Source organism: Acanthochromis polyacanthus, chromosome 22, assembly GCF_021347895.1.
Source record: "Acanthochromis polyacanthus isolate Apoly-LR-REF ecotype Palm Island chromosome 22, KAUST_Apoly_ChrSc, whole genome shotgun sequence".
Taxonomy (NCBI): Eukaryota; Metazoa; Chordata; class Actinopteri; family Pomacentridae; genus Acanthochromis; species Acanthochromis polyacanthus.
Window position 1 is genome coordinate 21,190,141 of NC_067134.1, and position 19,513 is coordinate 21,209,653.

The 19,513-nt window shown below is 39.2% G+C and overlaps 1 protein-coding gene across 1 annotated transcript; it reads left to right on the plus strand.

Moving 5' to 3' along the window:
• The first annotated feature begins 13,459 nt into the window (after positions 1–13,459).
• On the plus strand, positions 13,460–19,382 carry urp2 (urotensin II-related peptide). The gene is made up of 5 exons (XM_022197700.2): positions 13,460–14,009; positions 16,051–16,365; positions 16,513–16,547; positions 17,583–17,745; positions 18,703–19,382. Exons 1-5 carry the CDS (start codon positions 13,913–13,915, stop codon positions 18,732–18,734), a joined length of 642 nt encoding a protein of 213 aa, XP_022053392.1. The 5' UTR covers positions 13,460–13,912; the 3' UTR covers positions 18,735–19,382.
• Positions 19,383–19,513: the final 131 nt, after the last annotated feature.

Below are 19,513 nucleotides of genomic sequence, written 5' to 3' on the forward strand. Positions count from 1 at the left end.
ATATATACATAAAAAGGTGAAAATATATTAAAATAACCATATTCTAATCAGACTCTGCTACTATTGCCATTAATGTTGCAGGATTTCCGCACAAAAATGTAAAAAGAAATAAAGGAGGAGGGCTGATAAAGCGAGAGTGGTCATCCAAAGCCCTCCCCTCCTTCCTCCCCCTCCCCTTCCATCCATCCATACTTCCTTTAAACGACATGCATCAGTGCTTGTAATGTGTATGTATGTGTGTGACAGCCGCCATTGATCCCCTGTCATCTTGATCACATTACAACCCCCCTCCGATTAGATCTACATTTTTAATTTTACTCCGCGGATGACAAAAAAACCCGACATGAGTGCAGGATGGAGCGACGGAGGAATGAGAGGAGAATTCTAGATGCGGATGAATGTGGAGTCCTGGAGGGGTCAGCGGAGGTCAGCCGGGAGGGAGGAAGGGGGGAGACGGATAAACATGGACAGACGGCGTGTCCTGACATTGTCCGTGGTCAGTGGAGGCTGATGTTAAAGCCTTGCAGTGGAGGATTGGAATGTTTCAGCTCATTCACAACACATCATGTGCACTGGACTAGTCAGTGTTTTCCTAAAGTAATCAATCATCCAGTAGATCAGCCATGAGCTGGAAGAAACAATGTTAAAGGACTTCTTCTTTAACATTTATGGTGATTTCACAGGTTCTGTGTTCATATTTTTCTTGGCACAATATTTACATACGGTACATCTGAGCGCCAAATCAAAACTAGTGCTTGTAAATGGTTGCATGCTATAAACTAGCAAAAGTCATCACGAATTTGATTTATTTAGGGGCAAATCCTGCACATGGTTGAGGTTCAAATCAGTTAGAATTGAGTGGAAATGAAAAATAGTGGAAAAAAAGAGGTGCAAATCCAACAGAATAAGAGCAAAAACACAGAAACACAGGGTTGAGCCGCACAAGACTTTAAGAATTCATGTAACTGATCAGGACACAGATTCAGAAATCAAATATATTAGGCCACATATCACATAATGCATTTTTTTTCCTGCATTTTTTTTAAAATGGCAGAAGCGTGACGATGTGCTGAGTGAAGGCAGTACAAATACTACAACTACCACATTTTACTTGTACAGAATCTAAACAACTGAACAACAGTGGAGAAGGTAATACAGCTGGTCTGAGTATCCATGTCAGTATCACATACTGTATATAAAAATGGAAAGCCCGCATAGATTTTATGAACAGTGGTTTTGAAACTCAGTTTGGTGGCTTCATCTGTCGCCATCAAGGCAGTGCCCGACTCCACCTAACTCCCTACTGATCTAAAAGTGAGCAAACAGAGTTTGAGTGGAGCTAAATCGGCAGCACAAACCTCTCTGGGCCATGCAGTTGTCCTATGAGCCATGTCCTATGATACCATTCTGCCTCTTAAAGTGGCCACACCCTTAATCTTGCACAACTTTAAGCCTTAGTACAATTTAAACAGATGAATTATTTAAAGTTCACCTCCATCGTAGTTGTCACGAATGGAAAAATTAACGATACAGACTAAAACGTGCCTTGTACCGGGTTGTAAACATGTTTATTTCTGTGGTAAAGTTGTAGATTTTAACATGGAGGTTTATGAAGATGGACTCGCTTTTGGAGACAGCCTCTAGTGGCCATTTTAAGAACTGCATTTTTTGGCTCTTTTGGCTCCAGAGGTTGCAGCTTTGTCTCTACCATGACATCCCTTAACTATGACAATATTAAAATGAATGTTTTCAGGAATATTTAATGCCATGGGTGCACCAGGAAAGCAGCACTGATTGATTTGCACATGCAAATCACTACTTAGGTGGATATTTGATAGCATTTATGGTTTAAAAAATGTGTAAATATGAAAAAACTGACACATCCAAAGAACTCTTAAGCTTCTTCCAACTTTCCCTCCTGATAAAAAAACAACTAAGAGGCTTTTTCTCAAAAGGTTATAGAGCATGTAGACGTCTAGCAGATGAGAAATGCTAATAATCCACTAAATTCTCCAATCTAAATGACAGACTCATCTCAGACTTAAACCAACTCCATCTGTTTGACAAATGCTCTAAAAGCTACTGAGCTGACCTCTGAACTCTAATCATTTTGTCCCAGAGTCAAACCAAATTCATCTTATCTCTGATCTGCCACCTCTGTGGTTCAGTTTCTGCAGCTACACCTACCTCTTTGTGGTAAAAAGCAACCATCGCTGACTGATTGCATCGTTTAGTTTAGTTCTTTTTCATCGTTTTCTACAGACGTGAGCTTACACTGCAGTTTTCTGTCAGGAGTGAAGCAGCGCTGGGTTTAAATGGCCAAACTGTGTGAGACAGATGGCTGCAGTCTGACCTGTGGAGGACACATCTACAGTACATCATCTCTCTGGGGTCCACATACCTCACTTTAATGTTATTAATAATCATATTTATTATCATTACCGTCTGTGGCCACTCCAACCCCCCTAAATCTACACACACATGCTGCATGAATGTACAGAAGCACATGCAAGTGGAAGCAGCAGTAAGTGATATAGATTGCAACACTCGTCACTCCCTGCACAGTACGAGTCACGACCTAGGACCAAATATCATTAAGGAGCTCTGAGCTTTGTACTGCATCTTCTTAATGCAAGATGAAAAACTGAACACCAAAGATACACATATTAATGAAAACAACTACATTAGATAGCATAAAAGCGACTGAGCTTTAGCTTTAGGATGGATTTTGCATTGCCAAAGCTGCACAGACACATTTGAATAGGTTTTATTTTATGTAAGCCATAGATAAATGCTTGAGCACAATGAAACAAATCCAAAAATACGCTATCAAGCCAGTTTTGTCAAGCTAACTCAACTTGAACTAAGTTTTACATCAATTAACGCCGAAATTTGAGTTTAAAATATTAAGTTGATGCAATAAAATAATGTTTGCAAATCTAAATAATTAATCTAATTCAGCAAATTAATGTTTTTTAATCTTGCAACTGTTCATTTGCTGTTTAGATCATAATGGCAAGTTCATTTGTAGCAAACTATAAAGTCCAAAATGTTTACCTTCCCAAGTATCTGTGTATATTTGAGCCCACATGGGTACAACAGAGCTGAAATATCATGTTGATCGTATGACAGGATCAGTGTATTCCAATGTCAGTGCTGTGTCTTGGCAATTATTAGCCTCACACACACTAATAATCACTTTTATTGCCGGTGCTCCAAAGGTTGCTATGATTAGGATTTTCTGTGAGACCGATGAAAACAAGTAAACCTTTGTGTAAATTAAAGGTCGACAAACAGTAGTAATGTTCATAGAAGTCTATGTATTGGTTATATTCATGGTTTACGTTAATTCAAAACAGTTAATTTTACTTTTTAAAAAATATTTTTTGGTGGGGAAAAAAAGAAATGTATCTTCAGAACATTCACTGAAAATGTTAGAAGTTTTACTGATATACATGTAATCAATTTAGATATTGTTAGGATTTCTTTGGAAGATTTTTACTCATTTTTTGAAAAATATTTACAGGAATTTTCTTGCCAAATTTGGGGGATTATTTTTTTTTTTTTTAAAAACGTTAAAGTGGAACTTTTAAGGAATCATTGGAATTTTCTTCCTGAAGGTTTTGCAAATTGTCACAAATTTGGGGAATTTTTTTGCTGAATTTTTAGATTTTTTTCAGACAAGGAAACAAGATTTTTCGGTGCCTATAAATGAAGACAGCAGGAGGGTTAAACGGGACCAAATATCTTCGATAAATGTCTTCCTTTTTAAAGCTCAGGTGATGAAACTCAAGCTGGTCTCGAAGGTCAGATCTTTATTTTCTTTTTCAGGCTTTATCAGAAAAGGTCAATCACACATTCATCACTGTCTTAACTTGTTCCACTGACCAGTTCAGAATTGGTTTTATTGCTTGTTTTTGAAGACTGGCATGACTAAGAGCCAGCTTAAGTATCTGATATCTGAACTCGTTATGAGGCTTATTACTTTTATCTTCAGGCCTTCTCTTATCTGAGTTTCTCCTGTATTTTATTGTCTTCTCTGCGCAGCACCTTGAAACAGACCTTTTATAAATGTGCTGTACACAAAGTTGTCATCCTGGCCTCCTCTAGCAGCAGCCATTGAAAGTGCTCCACAGAAACAAATGCACCAAAGAAAAAAGAAAAAAAAAGATCATGAACAACTTTTCTTCCCCACAGATAATCTCTCCTCCTCACCCTCTCCTCCCTCTGTCTTTCTCCTCTTCCTTATTTCTCCATCTGTCTCATCCTGGCAAGGCCATTAACTCATAAATCCAATACAGACCACCTCAACACTATCTGTCTTCTGCCGATGGAGAGCACGATGGGATGGAGGGAGCAGAGAGGAGGATCAATGCCTCCCCTGACTGTCAGTCCGCTCACTCGTTTTCACATCCATCTACCCATCGCCTCCTCCTCCTCCTCACCCTCCTCCTCTCTTGGCTCTTTTTTCCTGTTTTGTTCCAAACTCAATGGAGTGTTGACTGCAGGACTAAAACGCTGACACAGCTCCTCCACACACTCGCAAATGCTATCAGGAAGGCCCGGAGGTAAAAACATTAGAGAGGAAATGACAGAATATGAGTTCTATCTGCTTATATTCACGTTTACGGCACATTTATGCGTCTGACACATGGTATGCAGAGCAACTAGTTCAAGTAGTGTAATTCATTTTGACTTCTGAATCGTCATTTTGCAGCAAAATTAGCAACAGATCCTTACAGTTCTGTAAAGTTCTGTTGTTTCAAGATAATCAACCATTTCTCCTTCATCTGTGAGTATCCAAAATGTCACTGGACAGAGTGCAATAAAGCTAAATACACACATTCAAGGTCCCCAGATGATGAAGCCTGCTATGATTCTTGAACTTTTAAACCATAATCAGGCTAAAATATGAAACATTTTTGCTTCAAGTGATATAATTGCTTGAGTTGAATGAACAAATACCATTAAAACTGATGACATTTTAGCATTCGTTAACACATTAGCATCCAGGTAAATATATCTGCGAAATATCAACATATTAGCATTAAGCCGAAATACAACTTAGTATGGAAGCTACAATGATTGTAAAATGTTAAATTGGAAGTTTTTCCCTTTCAATTGCTTTTTAGCATTGAGATATAGTCAATATGATTTGCTGTTTTGGACAGGAATTTACTCAAAAAGACTCTTTCATGTCAAAGTGAAGGCAGATTTGTTGAAAATGATGTATTTGCTCTTATTTTTTAACCTACATCATATTGATTTGATGTTGAAAACAAATAAGGGGAAAACTCACTCCTAATGCTATTTATAGACACTGTTTTGGCGACACACTCCTCCGTCCCTCTGTTGATCTTTAATACAAGGTAAATTAGTGCACTAGTGTGTGTTACTATGTATTTAATATTTTGTTGATTAATCAGTTAATCAATTGGTTTTCAAAATGTTAAGATAATTACAGATAATTATTTTTTGGTTCTGCCATATTTGTTGGAGAAAAAATAAAAGGTATTAATTGATTAGCAAAATTATTGCCAATGATTTTTCTGTCAGTTTAACTACTTTTTGCAGCTCTTAAGTAAAAGAAAGAGCTCCAAAACAACTGCTTTGGATTTAACGACGAAACAACAAGTCGTCCAATCACACAACACAAGAACTGCCCTGGTGTTTTGGTAAAGGCCTTCTGATTGATAAAAATGTGAAGAGCAGCATCTTTCTGTGTGTGTTTTTGTGTGGCTGGTGTTTCACAGATCTGGGTAGAGGCGAGGAGAGCTCGGTTCGCCTCCACTCATGTGCCGGCGTCAAGAAATATTGCTGTACACATGGAGATGGTGGCCAGTGGCCTGCGGCTTTGGCACGCACACACACACACTGTGTGGTTAGAGTGTTTGAGCCCCCAGTGAACCACACTGGCCTCTGGTGAGCCACAGAATCCATGAGGTGTAGAGTGACAAGCTCCTCTCTGCCTCCCACACACACATATATACAGTATCTCCGTCTTTTTCTGTCAGAAACTCCTGGTCTCATTAGCTGTTGTCTTTGTCTCTTGAGTTTTTCAAGCTACTGTTTCCTGAACCATGCACTACTTCATCTTAAAATGACTGATGCCAATGTTTCGTCAAATCTTTACAGATCCTTGGCAAACCTACCCAAACCCAATATGCTGCATTCATGTAATAAGAGAAACTCAATCCAAAATGGATCTGAGAATACATAGATTAGATCCAAGCACATCAGAGTACAAAATGAGGCAGACGAGGACATCAAAGTCCTACAGATCCTCGATCTGAACACTTCCATCTAAACAGTAAGAAATACTCTACTTTAAGGATAGCAATGTTCACATTCTGGATTGAGAAGACAGACATTTTGAGACAAAAATGGAAAAAAACATCTTTGAGAAACTGAAACAGCCATCTCTAAATAGATGAGGGAGTTTACGACGCCATTTATCAGGTACTTATAATGCAGTCTTGAGATCCTTAACAATACAGTTTCATCAACACAAGTCATGGGCTGGAAAAACCGTTAAAAAATCTTGCCTAATTATTGAAGGAAGGGTTGGAACAGATGTAAACTTGTTCGGCTTGTTAAGGCCAACCAAGAAACTGGAAAAAGAGGAAGTCAGAGTTATCTGGGTGACAGAGTTGGTCAGTTGGTAAAAAGGTGAATTGTGTGTGGTTTAGATAAGCTGTTAAAGAAGTTCGTCTAGAAGGGTGTAAGATGATTCAGTAAAGAAAAAGTAGGAAATAGTCGTATGGTCTTATGAAATCATGCAAATGGAAAATTTCAGGTGTTCCAGATGGAGGAAGGGGCAAGAAAAAAGTATCAGAACCTGAAACTTAAAGGCAACTAGTGTTCTGTTCAGGAACCTCTTCTGACAAGGAAACCCCAAGGTTGGAAAAAACTGATTTCAGGGTGTTTAACCCATGAGTTCGAGGTGATAAAAGAGGAGAAACAGCTAGATAATCTTTGAAGAGATGGACCACATACGATGTTTCGTGATTACTGGTCAGGATTCAACATAAGGCATGGGATGATAAGTTGAAGAGCACCTGATGAGATTTGGTTTTGTAATGGAAGAGAACACGGCAACATCCTGTTCAATATCGTTTTTCTATATACAGAATATGATATATTATTTTTCTACGTCCGTACAATCTGTGCAATATAAATGCTCTTCTCCGTATTTCTATTCATCCAAAAATGAGTGCAATGCCACGGATATGTGCAATACTGTTATTTCTAGAACTAGTACCTACGAATAATTTGGTTTATTTTTTTCACGAGCATTCGTATCTTGTATGGCATCAAAGGTACATTTGGTATGATCGAAAAACAGCATGTTTACAGAATTTTGACAAGAACTTGACACCGAATTTTCCTGTATCCGGACATCCTGAATTTGGATGAATTATTTGCAAAAATTCTTGCAAACACAACAATAATACTGTTTTGTTGGACGTGACAAAAACTGATCTCCAGAAATAGAACCCATATTGTGAGAGGCTAATGTTATCCTTTATGTTTTGTAAGGAAAAAGTGAGTAAAACACTAGAGGTCAGATGAAACTAGCAGTTTTAATCACTGTATCTGTATGTTTTTTTTATTTCATTTTTGCCCAACCACACAGATGCAAACATACAGATGCACCACTTTTCTCTTTCCATCAATTCAAATGCTTTTATCAAATAAAATGCAGCGCGGCCATAACATCAGTCACATCAAGCTACACACACACACACACACACACACACACACACTATCTGTCCTTTTAATCATCCACCTTCTCTCACACAAACTGTCATATGAAACACACCCATGTTCTTGCAGAAGCAGCCCACACTTGATCTTATTCTCCCTCTTTGTCGCTCACACACACACAGACACACACACAGCATCAGGTCGTGCCCTTCTCGTGTTTCCTTTGACACATGGTAATAGATTCCGCTGTAGCTCTACGCCTCGGCTAAGTGGCCTCACCTTTCAGTGAAAACAAATCACTCTCTCTCTCTCACACACACACACTCTCTCTCTCTCTCACACACACACTTCTTTTCTACCTCCATCTCTCCTTTTTTTCTTCGCACATTTTCTCTTTCACCCTCTTCATCCTCGTCTCTGACCTTCCTCCTCCTCCCTCTCTCATCTCCCTCCCCTGGGTGCTCTCCTCTTCCTCCCCATCACTTTTCCACCATCCTTTTATTTCCAGCTTTTTCTATCTCCTCCTCTTTTTCTCACTTCCTTGCAGGTCTTTAAAAAAAAAAAAAAAACTTGGACGCATCACTGTCAGCTCATAACTCTCCCTAAAATTAAGGATTCCAATCTGTAATTCAAATTAATTTGTCATGATTATTATTATTGCAACAGTAATACAGTTTGTAGCTTTAAAAATAAAGCTCTATATAAATTTGAGACAGTTACAATACATTGTACTAATTACTCACATTGACGTTTCTATTACAGTTTTCTAATTATCTGAATTTTATTTTCAGATTTGCACTGTAAATACAAATTTTTACTGCTTTCTTTTAAGATTTTTTTGGGGAAATTGTAGGATGTTTTAGAAATGCTTGGCTACTTTGGATTCATTTGTCGTAAATTTTTAAAAATCCATGCAGATTAAAGATTGAAGTGTATTTACTGTTATTTTAGTCACTTAGCAATAAAGATTTTTATATTTTTTTTAGGTTTCGATGGTCAATATTAGCATTGCCATTGACTTTTATTTGCTTATTCAGTGACTAGAGCTATTGCACAAAATCTCGATTCCATTTTTTGTGCAATTTTCTGTCTGTTTTTCTCTTTTCTGTCTCCATCCAGAACTTGAAAATATCACATTATATATCATGCAGTGAAATATTTAATCCCATTTCTTAACATTTTTAATGTCTTCACTTTAATCAAGTAGAAATAATCTTAATTTGTGTTCTTTTTATCTATGGTCAAATGTGAGGATAAAACTGAAATCGATTTGAACAATGTTTGATTGGACTTTACATGTGCAGTGACCAGTTATCCTTAAAAAAAAAAAAAACCCACAAACAACTTTAAGATGCCTTCATACATCAGACTTTCTGAAGAAAGTGTTTTTGTTTTCATTTAATCTAGAAAATATGAGTCATGTTGTGCAGCACAATTAATGGCAATCAAATATATAATAGAAATTCTTTGTAAACTCCTGTATTTTTGATCTAGTAGCCTTATATAAAATGATTGAACACTATTTGTCGATTAAGATAAATACGGTGCATGCATCTTCTCTATTATATTTAAATGATCCTCAGTTATCAATAGATTTGACGCCACACCAGGATAATCAACTCTAGACTAAGAATAACAATAAAATTAAAAGCAGAACTGCATTTGTCTCACAATACACTGACAACATAAAAGTATGTGTTAAACACAAACCGTAAGAGTAAAAAATAGGTTTAAAAAATGTGATATTAATGCAATAAATAAGGCAGAATACAGATTAAAAATGAATAAACGTGCAGAGGACGTGACAGATTAATTCAGTCCTGCATGATTCTCCTCAGACTCTCACTGATAAATATTCAGCCTGAGAGACGAAACCGAGAGAAACTGAACGACCCATTTAACCTAAAGATGAGCTTTAAAACTGAAGCGTTTTGAAGGGCTTTTTGTAACAGTTAAAGAAATAGCTATACATTGTGTTTTTATTCACTCTATTTGAAAAAAACAGCCCATTTGTATCTGCATTTAATCAGTAAATTTAATCATTTAAAGTTCCATTCTTCACTCATTTAGAGTCAGAACCCAGTTTAACTGACTTCCTGAGCAGTTAATATGAAGATGTGTGCCGACTCTTTACCACATTAAAAGCTTTGGATGATACATTTTTATGTTAACGGGTTTAACGGTGGCATGAATGATATTTCCAGAGTGTATGTCATGACTAATAAAATGTTCAGCATCCTCATAGAATCCTATAAAGATTTTTAAAATGCTGCATTTATTTCAATACCACTGAAAATACTACGGTATTCCATCATCATTTCCAGACCTGCCAAACTAACTCCAAACTGAATTTTTACAACATAAAATCAAAGAAGATTGTCTTATTTTGATTTCTTCATAAAATTGGGAAAAAACTCGGTGAATTCCTAATATTTGAGGAGCAGTTTTGGAGATAAAAATGACTTATCATAAAAAACAAGTCACATTGAAACTGCATAAATTGTAAATACTAAATAAAATAACAAATAAGCAAGTGCATGAATCAATTTCAAATTTATGTTGTATGTGAATTTAGATTCATTTTTGCAGTAAAAAGGCCTAATGAGAAAAGCAAAATTTTTGAATTTTTACAGGTATGTGAACAAATGTACATTTTAAACAATATGTGCAGAGGTTAGACTTGGACTGCTGTCTAATGTACCTGTTTGACTGAGTGGATCCATGCAGCACTGAGGTCATCTGTAGAGGAAGACTGCCCTCTAGAGGTGGCTCAATGAGCTGCTTTTTCTCTTCGAGCATAACTGCCAACAGAAAAAGAAAGATCTGTTAAACAAATAAGAGCAACACAGCAGATTCCCTTGAATGAACCCTGATTTTGTGTCAGCAGATTGTGTTGAAAGATAACTTCATAAAGAAACGCTTTTGCCAGTCTGGTGTCAAAGAATTTGACCCGAATGACCTCAGATCGTATCACCAAACATCCAATATCCAACGCAGGTCTGGAAAGAATGGAAATTTGAAAAATTAAAGCATTTACTGCAGCGCCAGAATAGAAATAACTGTGGCTGGAGGGGAAACAAATATGCTGATCAGACTGGAAAGCTGCACGTTTGCTCATGCCAACCTTTTTCCTGTTGTCTCTGGAGGAAGTCAAGCAGATGATGTGCATCCATATACATTTTAAAATTATCCTTTCACCTTCTGAATCCCAAAACCCACCAATTTAGAAGAAAGAGTCAGAACAAATAAAACTATTGATTTTCAACTTTGCTTTTCCTGATGTCCTACCATCACCCAAGAATCTCAAACAATGGTATGGTAAAGACCCGACTTGTTCACTCTGCCCGACACCAGCTACACTCAAACATCTTAGTTGGCTGCAAGACCAGCCGTGCTCAAGGATGTTACACCTGGTGGCACTACCAGGTGCTAAAGTGTCTGGCAGTAGTACTGAACTGCATGAGTGTTAACGCCCTTCCACCCACGTTGACCTGATGGCAAGAAGCCTCATTTGTCCTGGGCAGTTATGATCCTGGGGGATTGGAGGATGCTGGTAGACCTGGACCAAAAGTTCTGCTTCCCACCTGAGATTGCATCCACCAACCTGCGACCAGACCTGGTGCTATGATCAGCTTCACTTACCGTAAGCACATTTACATCATCAAGCTCACTGTGCCAGAGAGAGCTCAATAGAGGAGGCCTATGAGTGCAAGAAGCTGAGATAAATGGAGCTTGGCGCTGATGCAAAACAGCAAAAGCCGGAAGGTGAGAGTCCAACCAGTTAAAGTAGGCTGCAGAGGATTTGTAGCCACCTCGACATCCAGGCTTCTTCAGGAGATGGGAGAACACAGGAAGGCCCACCGGCAGACGATCAAGGACCTCTCAAGAGCCACTGAAAAAGGACATCAGTGGCTGTGGATGAAGAGCAAGGACTCCACCTGGGCCTTCAAGTGAGTAGATGGGATCTCGAGGGTGGACCTCGGACACTGGGATTCACTGCTGAACCCTCTGGAAGTGTTGTAGGCCAGTCAGCGAAACACTGATGAAGGAGAGCGCCCACTTGATAACCCAAAGGATGCCCTCACCCACTTCACCATCCCAGTCTTAGGTGTCTCATGTATGCAAGAAGGGATAGCAACACAACAGATCTTTCCGATAGTCCATGAACGCATCATGAAATGTGAAGTTTCATCAGAAAAAATTAACTAATTTGTGAAACTGGACAAAATAACTTGGGTTGCTGCAACCTTAAAGTCATTCGTAACACTGAGACAGTCACATGATAAAAATGCAAGTATGTTTCAGCTGAACTGCAGGCTGCGTACATATGGAAATTAATGAAAAATGTAAATCATTAAATATCTGGAGTCACTATTATTTCCAGTTGTTGAAAAACCCTAGGTCACTTCAAAAAATGTTTACAATTTTTTTCTTTTTTATGATTCCTGAATTTATGCCATACATTTCCCACAATTAAAGTGACTTCAGCATCATTTCTAGTTACCTTAGAAATCTCCTTGTGATGTGAAACCTGCGGATTCTGATGCACGTGTCGAGTTTTCGCCTTCCTCCCAAAACGAATCTGAGAAAGAACCATAGGGTGAATAAAATGTCACGTGTAAAGACAGAAGGACTGACAGAAGATGGATAAGCCGGAAAAAGGAAGAAAATGCTGCTTCTTTATTTTCCTCAACTTTCAAACTCCTGTACTTCACACACACACACACACACGCACGCACGTACGCAGTGTGTTAGGATCAAAGCTGTGCGATGAATGAGTGGATGTTCTTCAGCTAAATTCTCTTCACCCAGCAACTGACACACACATGCAGACACTGACATTCACGTCTTATCATTCGTACTCTTTGCAGTATTTTGTCCCATCGACCCAAATTCATTCATCTTAATTTCACGTTTATATTTGTGGTCATTGGCAAAGTGTCCCACTGTCACTCTGTCAACTTCCTGACCGAAGGATTAGTCGTCACAATGAGCCACAAAAGAAAAGGTAAAAACCTTCCTCTGGCTCTTTTGTCATCCGGACACGAATTCTCAGCCTTTCTGTGCCCTTTGATGTGCATCCCACGCTTCTTTTTTTACAGTCCCTGTGTGTGTGTGTGTGTCTGTTGTCCAACCTTTCTTCCAAGTTCAAACTGACCCCTGGATTGTGTGTATGTGTGTGTGCACGCATGTGTGTAGGTGTGTGTGTGTTTGTGTACATGAGTTTGTCGCGTCGCTTTCTGTGTTTGAATGTTGTATTTGTGAGCTGTGTTTGTGCAGTCGGTGTGGCTCCAGGCCCTCATGCGTCAGAGGGCCTTTCTCTTTCTGGGGCCCCTGAGCAAACATATTAAGAAGTACCTTATCACCGCTTACACAGCCAGGGCCACACACACGTTAAATACGAGCCTACACACACACACACACACACACACACACACACACACACACACACACACACACACACACACACACACACACACACACACACACACACACACACACACACACACACACACACACACACACACACACACACACACACACACACACACACACACACACACACACACACACACACACACACACAAAAACACAGCCTTGACACCAAACACACAAAGCTTGCCGCCAAACTCCCCAAATGTCACCAATCCATCGAGGAGGAAGGGGCAGAGCTAGAGAGCCTTCCAGGTCCCTCATTGGTGGACGATGAGCGATCAGTCGGACACTCAGGAGACGACTTGGGTTTATAAAGGCGAGACGGTCGATGGTTTTCGGAAAACGTACTCAACTTTTGACAAGCCTTCTTCAAGAGGCGCATCCGTGGAATATGAACAGAGATACTCACTTAGTGGCACAGATTTAGAGAAAGATGTTAGAGAAGACGTGGAGCTAAAGTAGACGAACGCTAGAGTCTGGCTGGAAAACGAGAAATTTACTGACCTATCATAGCTGAGGAGAGTTCTTGTTGTACTGTAGTCTTTTAAAATCAACCGAAATTCAAAGTTACTGAATGAACTCAAAAGATCAGAAAATCCGGTATCTAGAACAAGCTAATATTCACCTGCACAACGTCAACAGAAAGTCTGAAGAATCGCACGGATGAGTTGAGCATCAGAACAAACAACTAAGATTGAGATCTATCATTCTTCAGAAGAAAGTCACTGACAATTCGTTACTCACTTTACATACTGTCCTAACATACGCGATGTTTAACAGAGCAGCGGTCCTGTTGGGGGTGAAGATAGCCGTCACGATGTTAATGATGCTTGGAACACAACTGGAGGCAGCACCCACTGAGAGAGGTAAGGAAACATGTAATCCGCATGGGCATAGATGGTCTTCGTTGTTGTTGATGAAATCAGCTGCTTGCAGTACCAGATTGGACATTTACATATATTAATTGGAGGATTATGTCAAAAATTTTCTATGATTAATTGCTATGATTTTCATAAGAATGTGTTTGGGATGGCAACCAAGCATTCAGGCACCTAAAACACAATATGGTTGGGGTTTTAAAAAGTAGTCCTTAATTGTTGGTATTTGATGGAACTCCAACACAACTATTTTCACTTATTTAACTTTACTTGCCTCTCCTACACATCAAGAATACATATTTTCCTGCAATTGGATAGACCAGATGTTAACAAACTGTTTAGACTAAGCAAGATCAACATATCCTCAAAGTGCCATCATTTGATCAGCAGCTAAATCGTCATTCATGGTCAGAACATAACCAACAGAATACATAACGTCTACGAATTGGTGCATATTGATTAAAAGTTCATTGGCGGTCACCAATACAGCCAAACTAAGCTTTTAACAGTACTTTGAAGATTCTTCTTGGTACAAGGTTTATCACATGACTCCCATCCAATGTCAATGTCCAATGACACTGAATGGAGAACGTAGCATGATGAGAACGTACATGTGGAGACTGCATGACTTTATTTGCAATAATTTGGTCTTAATTAGCCACTCCTTAACGATTTAAGGTGTTGCAGTTGCTTAACACCAACTATCACTAACACTAAATGTGTTTGCATTCACCCAAATCTTTCAGTAAACTTAACTATAATTGTTCTGTGCAGATATTGTTAAATTTAAATACTCTGTTGGTGTGCAAAGACAACACACAATAATTACTGTTTTCATATGTATGTCTTTGTAAGTTAGCTGGCTGTTTTCCAAATGCAGTCCTTCGTTAAGAGTTTCTGAAGTGAAAAAATCTGGTTTTGCAGAATCATCCAACATCATCCTTCCAATCAATCATCATCCATCAAAGGATCTATACTTTCCTTTCTAATGACTAATGGTCCTTTCTAATGATCAGATTGTAGTTAGTGGAGAGGTGAACGCAAAAACCGCTCAAACTTCTTGACTTCAGTTATAACAAACAGCAACCAAAAATCTTAAATTGACTTCAGCTGGATTTGTCAGTTCAACTAAATTAAGATTTAAAAAGATACACACAACATACAGTAGAAACATTTATTTAGAGTATGGAGAAAAGTTGTGTTTGTGCTTGAGGTCAAAAACTCAGAAAGCAACAGGGAGAGGACAAAACAAAGCTACCCTTGAATTGATTTGTCTTGAACAAGACAGTTGCTGTTTAAAAGTAGCACCAGGAAACAACGTCAAAGTGACAAATTTACAACAGCCAGATTATTCAGTCCTTTAGGTTCGGAGTGATTTGCTCACATTCCTCTCATTCCCCGCAAAAACTGCACGATGGAGAACGAGCACAGCGACACTGAGCCGCTTTGTTCCAACAACCCAGACGTCATTATGCAAGCATGTAAATGTAATTCATACAATCGTTTTGTCACAGGTCAAGGTCTCACAGCAACTCTTCTAGTAGCCAATAAAACAGTGGAATCCCACCAAAATAGCATGTGTGCGTGTTTGCATTTCAGGGTGAGCTAGCGTGCATGCACAGCCTGCACTAAGACTGAGAAGCAAATTAAAGAGCTGAACTCAGCTTAGTCATTGAAAATCTACTTTGATCTCCAAGGGAATGAATCCCTCTTAAACTGTACAGAACAGGAAACCATTTGACCTGACTGGACCCATACTGAGACAACCACAGTGCACAAACAACTCACACTCTTAGTTAAAAGTTTAGCATGCAAATCATATTTTGTTGTCAAAAATGGACATTCATAAAGGCTATACTTCAAAAATTGGACGTTATAGGAACTGCGGTTGTTGCCTGCTGTTTACCTAATTTTTCAGCCTTGGAGATTGCTGTTTGGCTTGTACTCCCAATTCTCATTTACACAACTTACTAACACAAAGAAAACGTGCCCTGAATGTAAGCATCTTTCATCATTTTGTTTCCTTCAGGCTTCATGAAACCACCAGATCCTCTTCTAAGCATCAGTCATTCATCAACCACTTCACAAAAGTCATTAAATCCAAGCCAACACCTGAAAAACTGGCTTCTGAGTACCAAAGCAGCCAGACCGGACGGGACAATGAAAACCACTCACAAAGCCGCTACAAGGACTATCACAAGAAGCATCAGACAAATGAAGATCCACCCTGACACTGCAGCTCCAGATAAACGAGCCAAGATGCTGAAGATGATCTCTGCCTTGGAGGAGCTGCACAGAGTATTTAACAGCTCACTGAGCTCACGGATCACCATCATGCCCCGAGGTAATGACACTCTAATGTTTAGTTTAGCTATAGCATTCAGATTCAGACACTGGACAATGTAGCATCTGTTTGTCCCCACATAATTCCAGGGCCGACTAACTATTAATCTGGAACACTTTCACTTATACATTTTGTTTCTTATTTCAGCGAATGGCAGAAATTCCAGCAGAAAAAATAAAGTGGTAAGTTCCTGTAAAACATTTTCACTCTGAATTTTCTTGGAAATACTTTTTCTGCTCTCCATTAATGCCAAAAATGCAGGCATATTAGGCATTAAGTAACATTTTTCATGCATTAACAGTCTTCATTAGTCTCAACAGACACTTTGTTAAGCATAATGGTAGATATTTGGTATGGACATATCTAGTAAATTGCTGATTGTGTTTGGAACCCTATATTAGCTTGGAAAACCAGCCTATAAAAGAACTTCTAGGATAAGTAAACGTCATGTGATGGTTTGCTTGAGGAGGATCCAAGTGCAGACTCTTATTGATAAGGTGTTTATCTACAATTTATGAAATAATCAGGTGAAATACTCTAAACATAGATCCAAACAGGTCAACTAAAAACAGCCGAGTGAGCTAGGGAAGTAAGAAAGCAAACTCAAGCTAAAACTAAGCTAACGGCTTAGTTAACTAGGAGGAACTGAACACAGACGGCCAAGAAGGGGTTGAGAAACTACTTTGAAGACACAAAACATGAATTACATCAAGTAGGAAACAAGGAAATGATGAATATGAAATTCAGGGAGCTAACACGTGGAGCTACAGGCAAAGAGACTGAGCAAATAAACAAAACCAAGAAAACTTACAGCAAACTTAGCTGGAAGGTTGGGGCTGGAACAGGCAGGCAGGAAGACCAGAAGGTTAGTTCAGAATCTGGAGGTTTTGAGCAGAGTAGAAACCGGCAGTTACAATCCAAAATAAAGAATAGATGACAAGAAAACCAGTCAGGTTGACGAGCTGGCAGAGAGTAAAATCTGAGGAAGAGTTTTACTGAGTGAGTGTAATTGGTGTCTTCTGCTCAGGTGTTCTCACTTGATGCTGATTAGGCAGCAGCTCAATTATCTATGCAGTCATATCATATGTAATCAGTGATACAACAGTAAAATAAAAGATATCGGTGGTGTAATATTCTTAAAAATGTTTGCAAGAATGTAGATAGTTCTTGTTTTTGTTCACTTTCTGTCCCTTCTTTTATTATTGCTGTGTTGGAAGGTCCCAGCTGCTGCTGAGGTCGGAGTGAAGCCGACCACTGCAACCCCAGCAGCAGTCGACAGCACTGCATCCAGAACCAGCGCTGATGCTATCGTCCCGAGTCTGACTGGTCGAAACTTTAGGAAGTCCCTCCCACCGCAGACCAAGAAGACCAACAAAAGAGGTGAAGACAGGAAACAAGTCTCCGAGGGTGTCTTTGTTATCTGGAACCTTTGTTATCTGAAACTTGTTTGTTTTTGGCACCAGAGGGTCCTCATTCAAGCTGGATTATTGCTGCTCCCATTATGGGAAAAAGTTGGTGGTCCTTATGGCCCGTTCATGCTTTCCATATCCACATGTCTGCAAAGATCTATAAGGGTTTGTGTCATATGCTCAAGTTGGCAAGGGGCTATGTGAACATTTCTGTATCTCTTGTACTGACTGACGCATTGCTACAGTCGTATCAATGGAGCCAGTTGACCACTTTTAAAGTCCACATCAGTCTGCAAGCACAGAACCTGAAAGCATGAACTGGTGCTTGAGGGAAACAAGTGATCTCCAAGAGTAACTCTGATCTACTAAAGTACTTCTTATGTCAGGGTAACTGCCTTCTAGTCCCTACCTGGTTGTCCCAAGTGCCCAGCTGGTGCTTACCATAGACTATATCGAAAAGATGGCAAGTGAAGTCAACCTAAACCTGTATTCTTTCTTACTGCCAACAGGCGACAACTCCTCTAGTTACATAAAGGAGTCCATTTGTATTGAAGTCTAAAAGCAAATGACCCAAATAAGTTCACTGACAGCTGCTAGTTTCAAGAATTTTTGAAGACAGCATGGTGTTAATTTTGTAGGTTTTGGTCCCATTTGGCACAAAATAGATGATAAAATGAATGTACCATTGATTGTCTAATTGCTAGAACATCACCATGCATAATATCTTTGTGATCTAAGACAAACACGACAAAGACTTCTAAAGGTTTTTCCCAAACCCATAGTTGACAGCATATCTTTTATATCCAGCCTGTCACAAAAAAACACCTTCATCTTTGTAGTGGTGGCACCACAGTATTACCTCTTCAACTTTCACATCATCGCAGTAAAAGGTGTTTAACCAGGTGTTTTCCTTCTCTTTCTTCCACAGTGTGCTTCTGGAAGTACTGCTCCCAGAACTGATCATCTCTATCATCTCTTCAATCCATCCACCTACCCAACCATACAGCATCTTTACATTCATGACATCCCCAATCAAAAAAACGTTCCCTCCTTGATTCCCAAATGGATATAGGTTCCAAGCACATTGCACACATGCGACACAGTGTGTATAATTCAGCTAAATTTATTTGGATTGGAGAATTTATTTATTGTCCGGTGCTGTTCCTGAGAAGACAATTAATCAAGACTTTGGTGAACCTGAAGGCCTTAGCTGGACTCAGAGGCAGGAATATATAATAGAAAACCGGCTTGTTGATTGAATTCATTAGTCTGACTGTATCTTCCATCCCTCCATCCCTTCCTCTCCTTTGTTTCCTCCCTGACCTCTGGGTGCTAGGAGACTGTCGCCGTGGCACCGCCAAGCTTGTCACCTCCCACCAGGCCGGCGCCAACCTTCACTCGGACCTTTTCATTCGCTCATTAATTAACACGACTGACCAATCAAAGAAGACGATGTGCGCTCGTGGCATGAACAAACACTCCTCTAAACTCTTTCCTCTGCATTAGGAGACAGACACACGTCGCTTCTGTATGTGTGCGCCAACTTTGAAATAAAGTTCATCTCTAGCATGGCAAATGCAAACTGTGACAATAAAAATTGAGATTTTATTTTTCTACAGTGACACTCTCTTCAGTTGTTCATTATGGAGACAGACTCGCACTTTTTAGTTTCACACAAAAAGTACAGAAATAGTTCGATTCTGAATTTAATAAACTACATATTTTAGCACCTGAAGAAC

Coding starts and splice junctions, on each gene's coding strand:
- urp2 (XM_022197700.2), top strand. CDS start 13,913: ATGTTTAACAGAGCAGCGGTCCTGTTGGGGGTGAAGATAGCCGTCACG. Junction 14,010..16,050: donor GGCAGCACCCACTGAGAGAG/GTAAGGAAACAT, acceptor TGTTTCCTTCAG/GCTTCATGAAACCACCAGAT. Junction 16,366..16,512: donor GATCACCATCATGCCCCGAG/GTAATGACACTC, acceptor TTCTTATTTCAG/CGAATGGCAGAAATTCCAGC.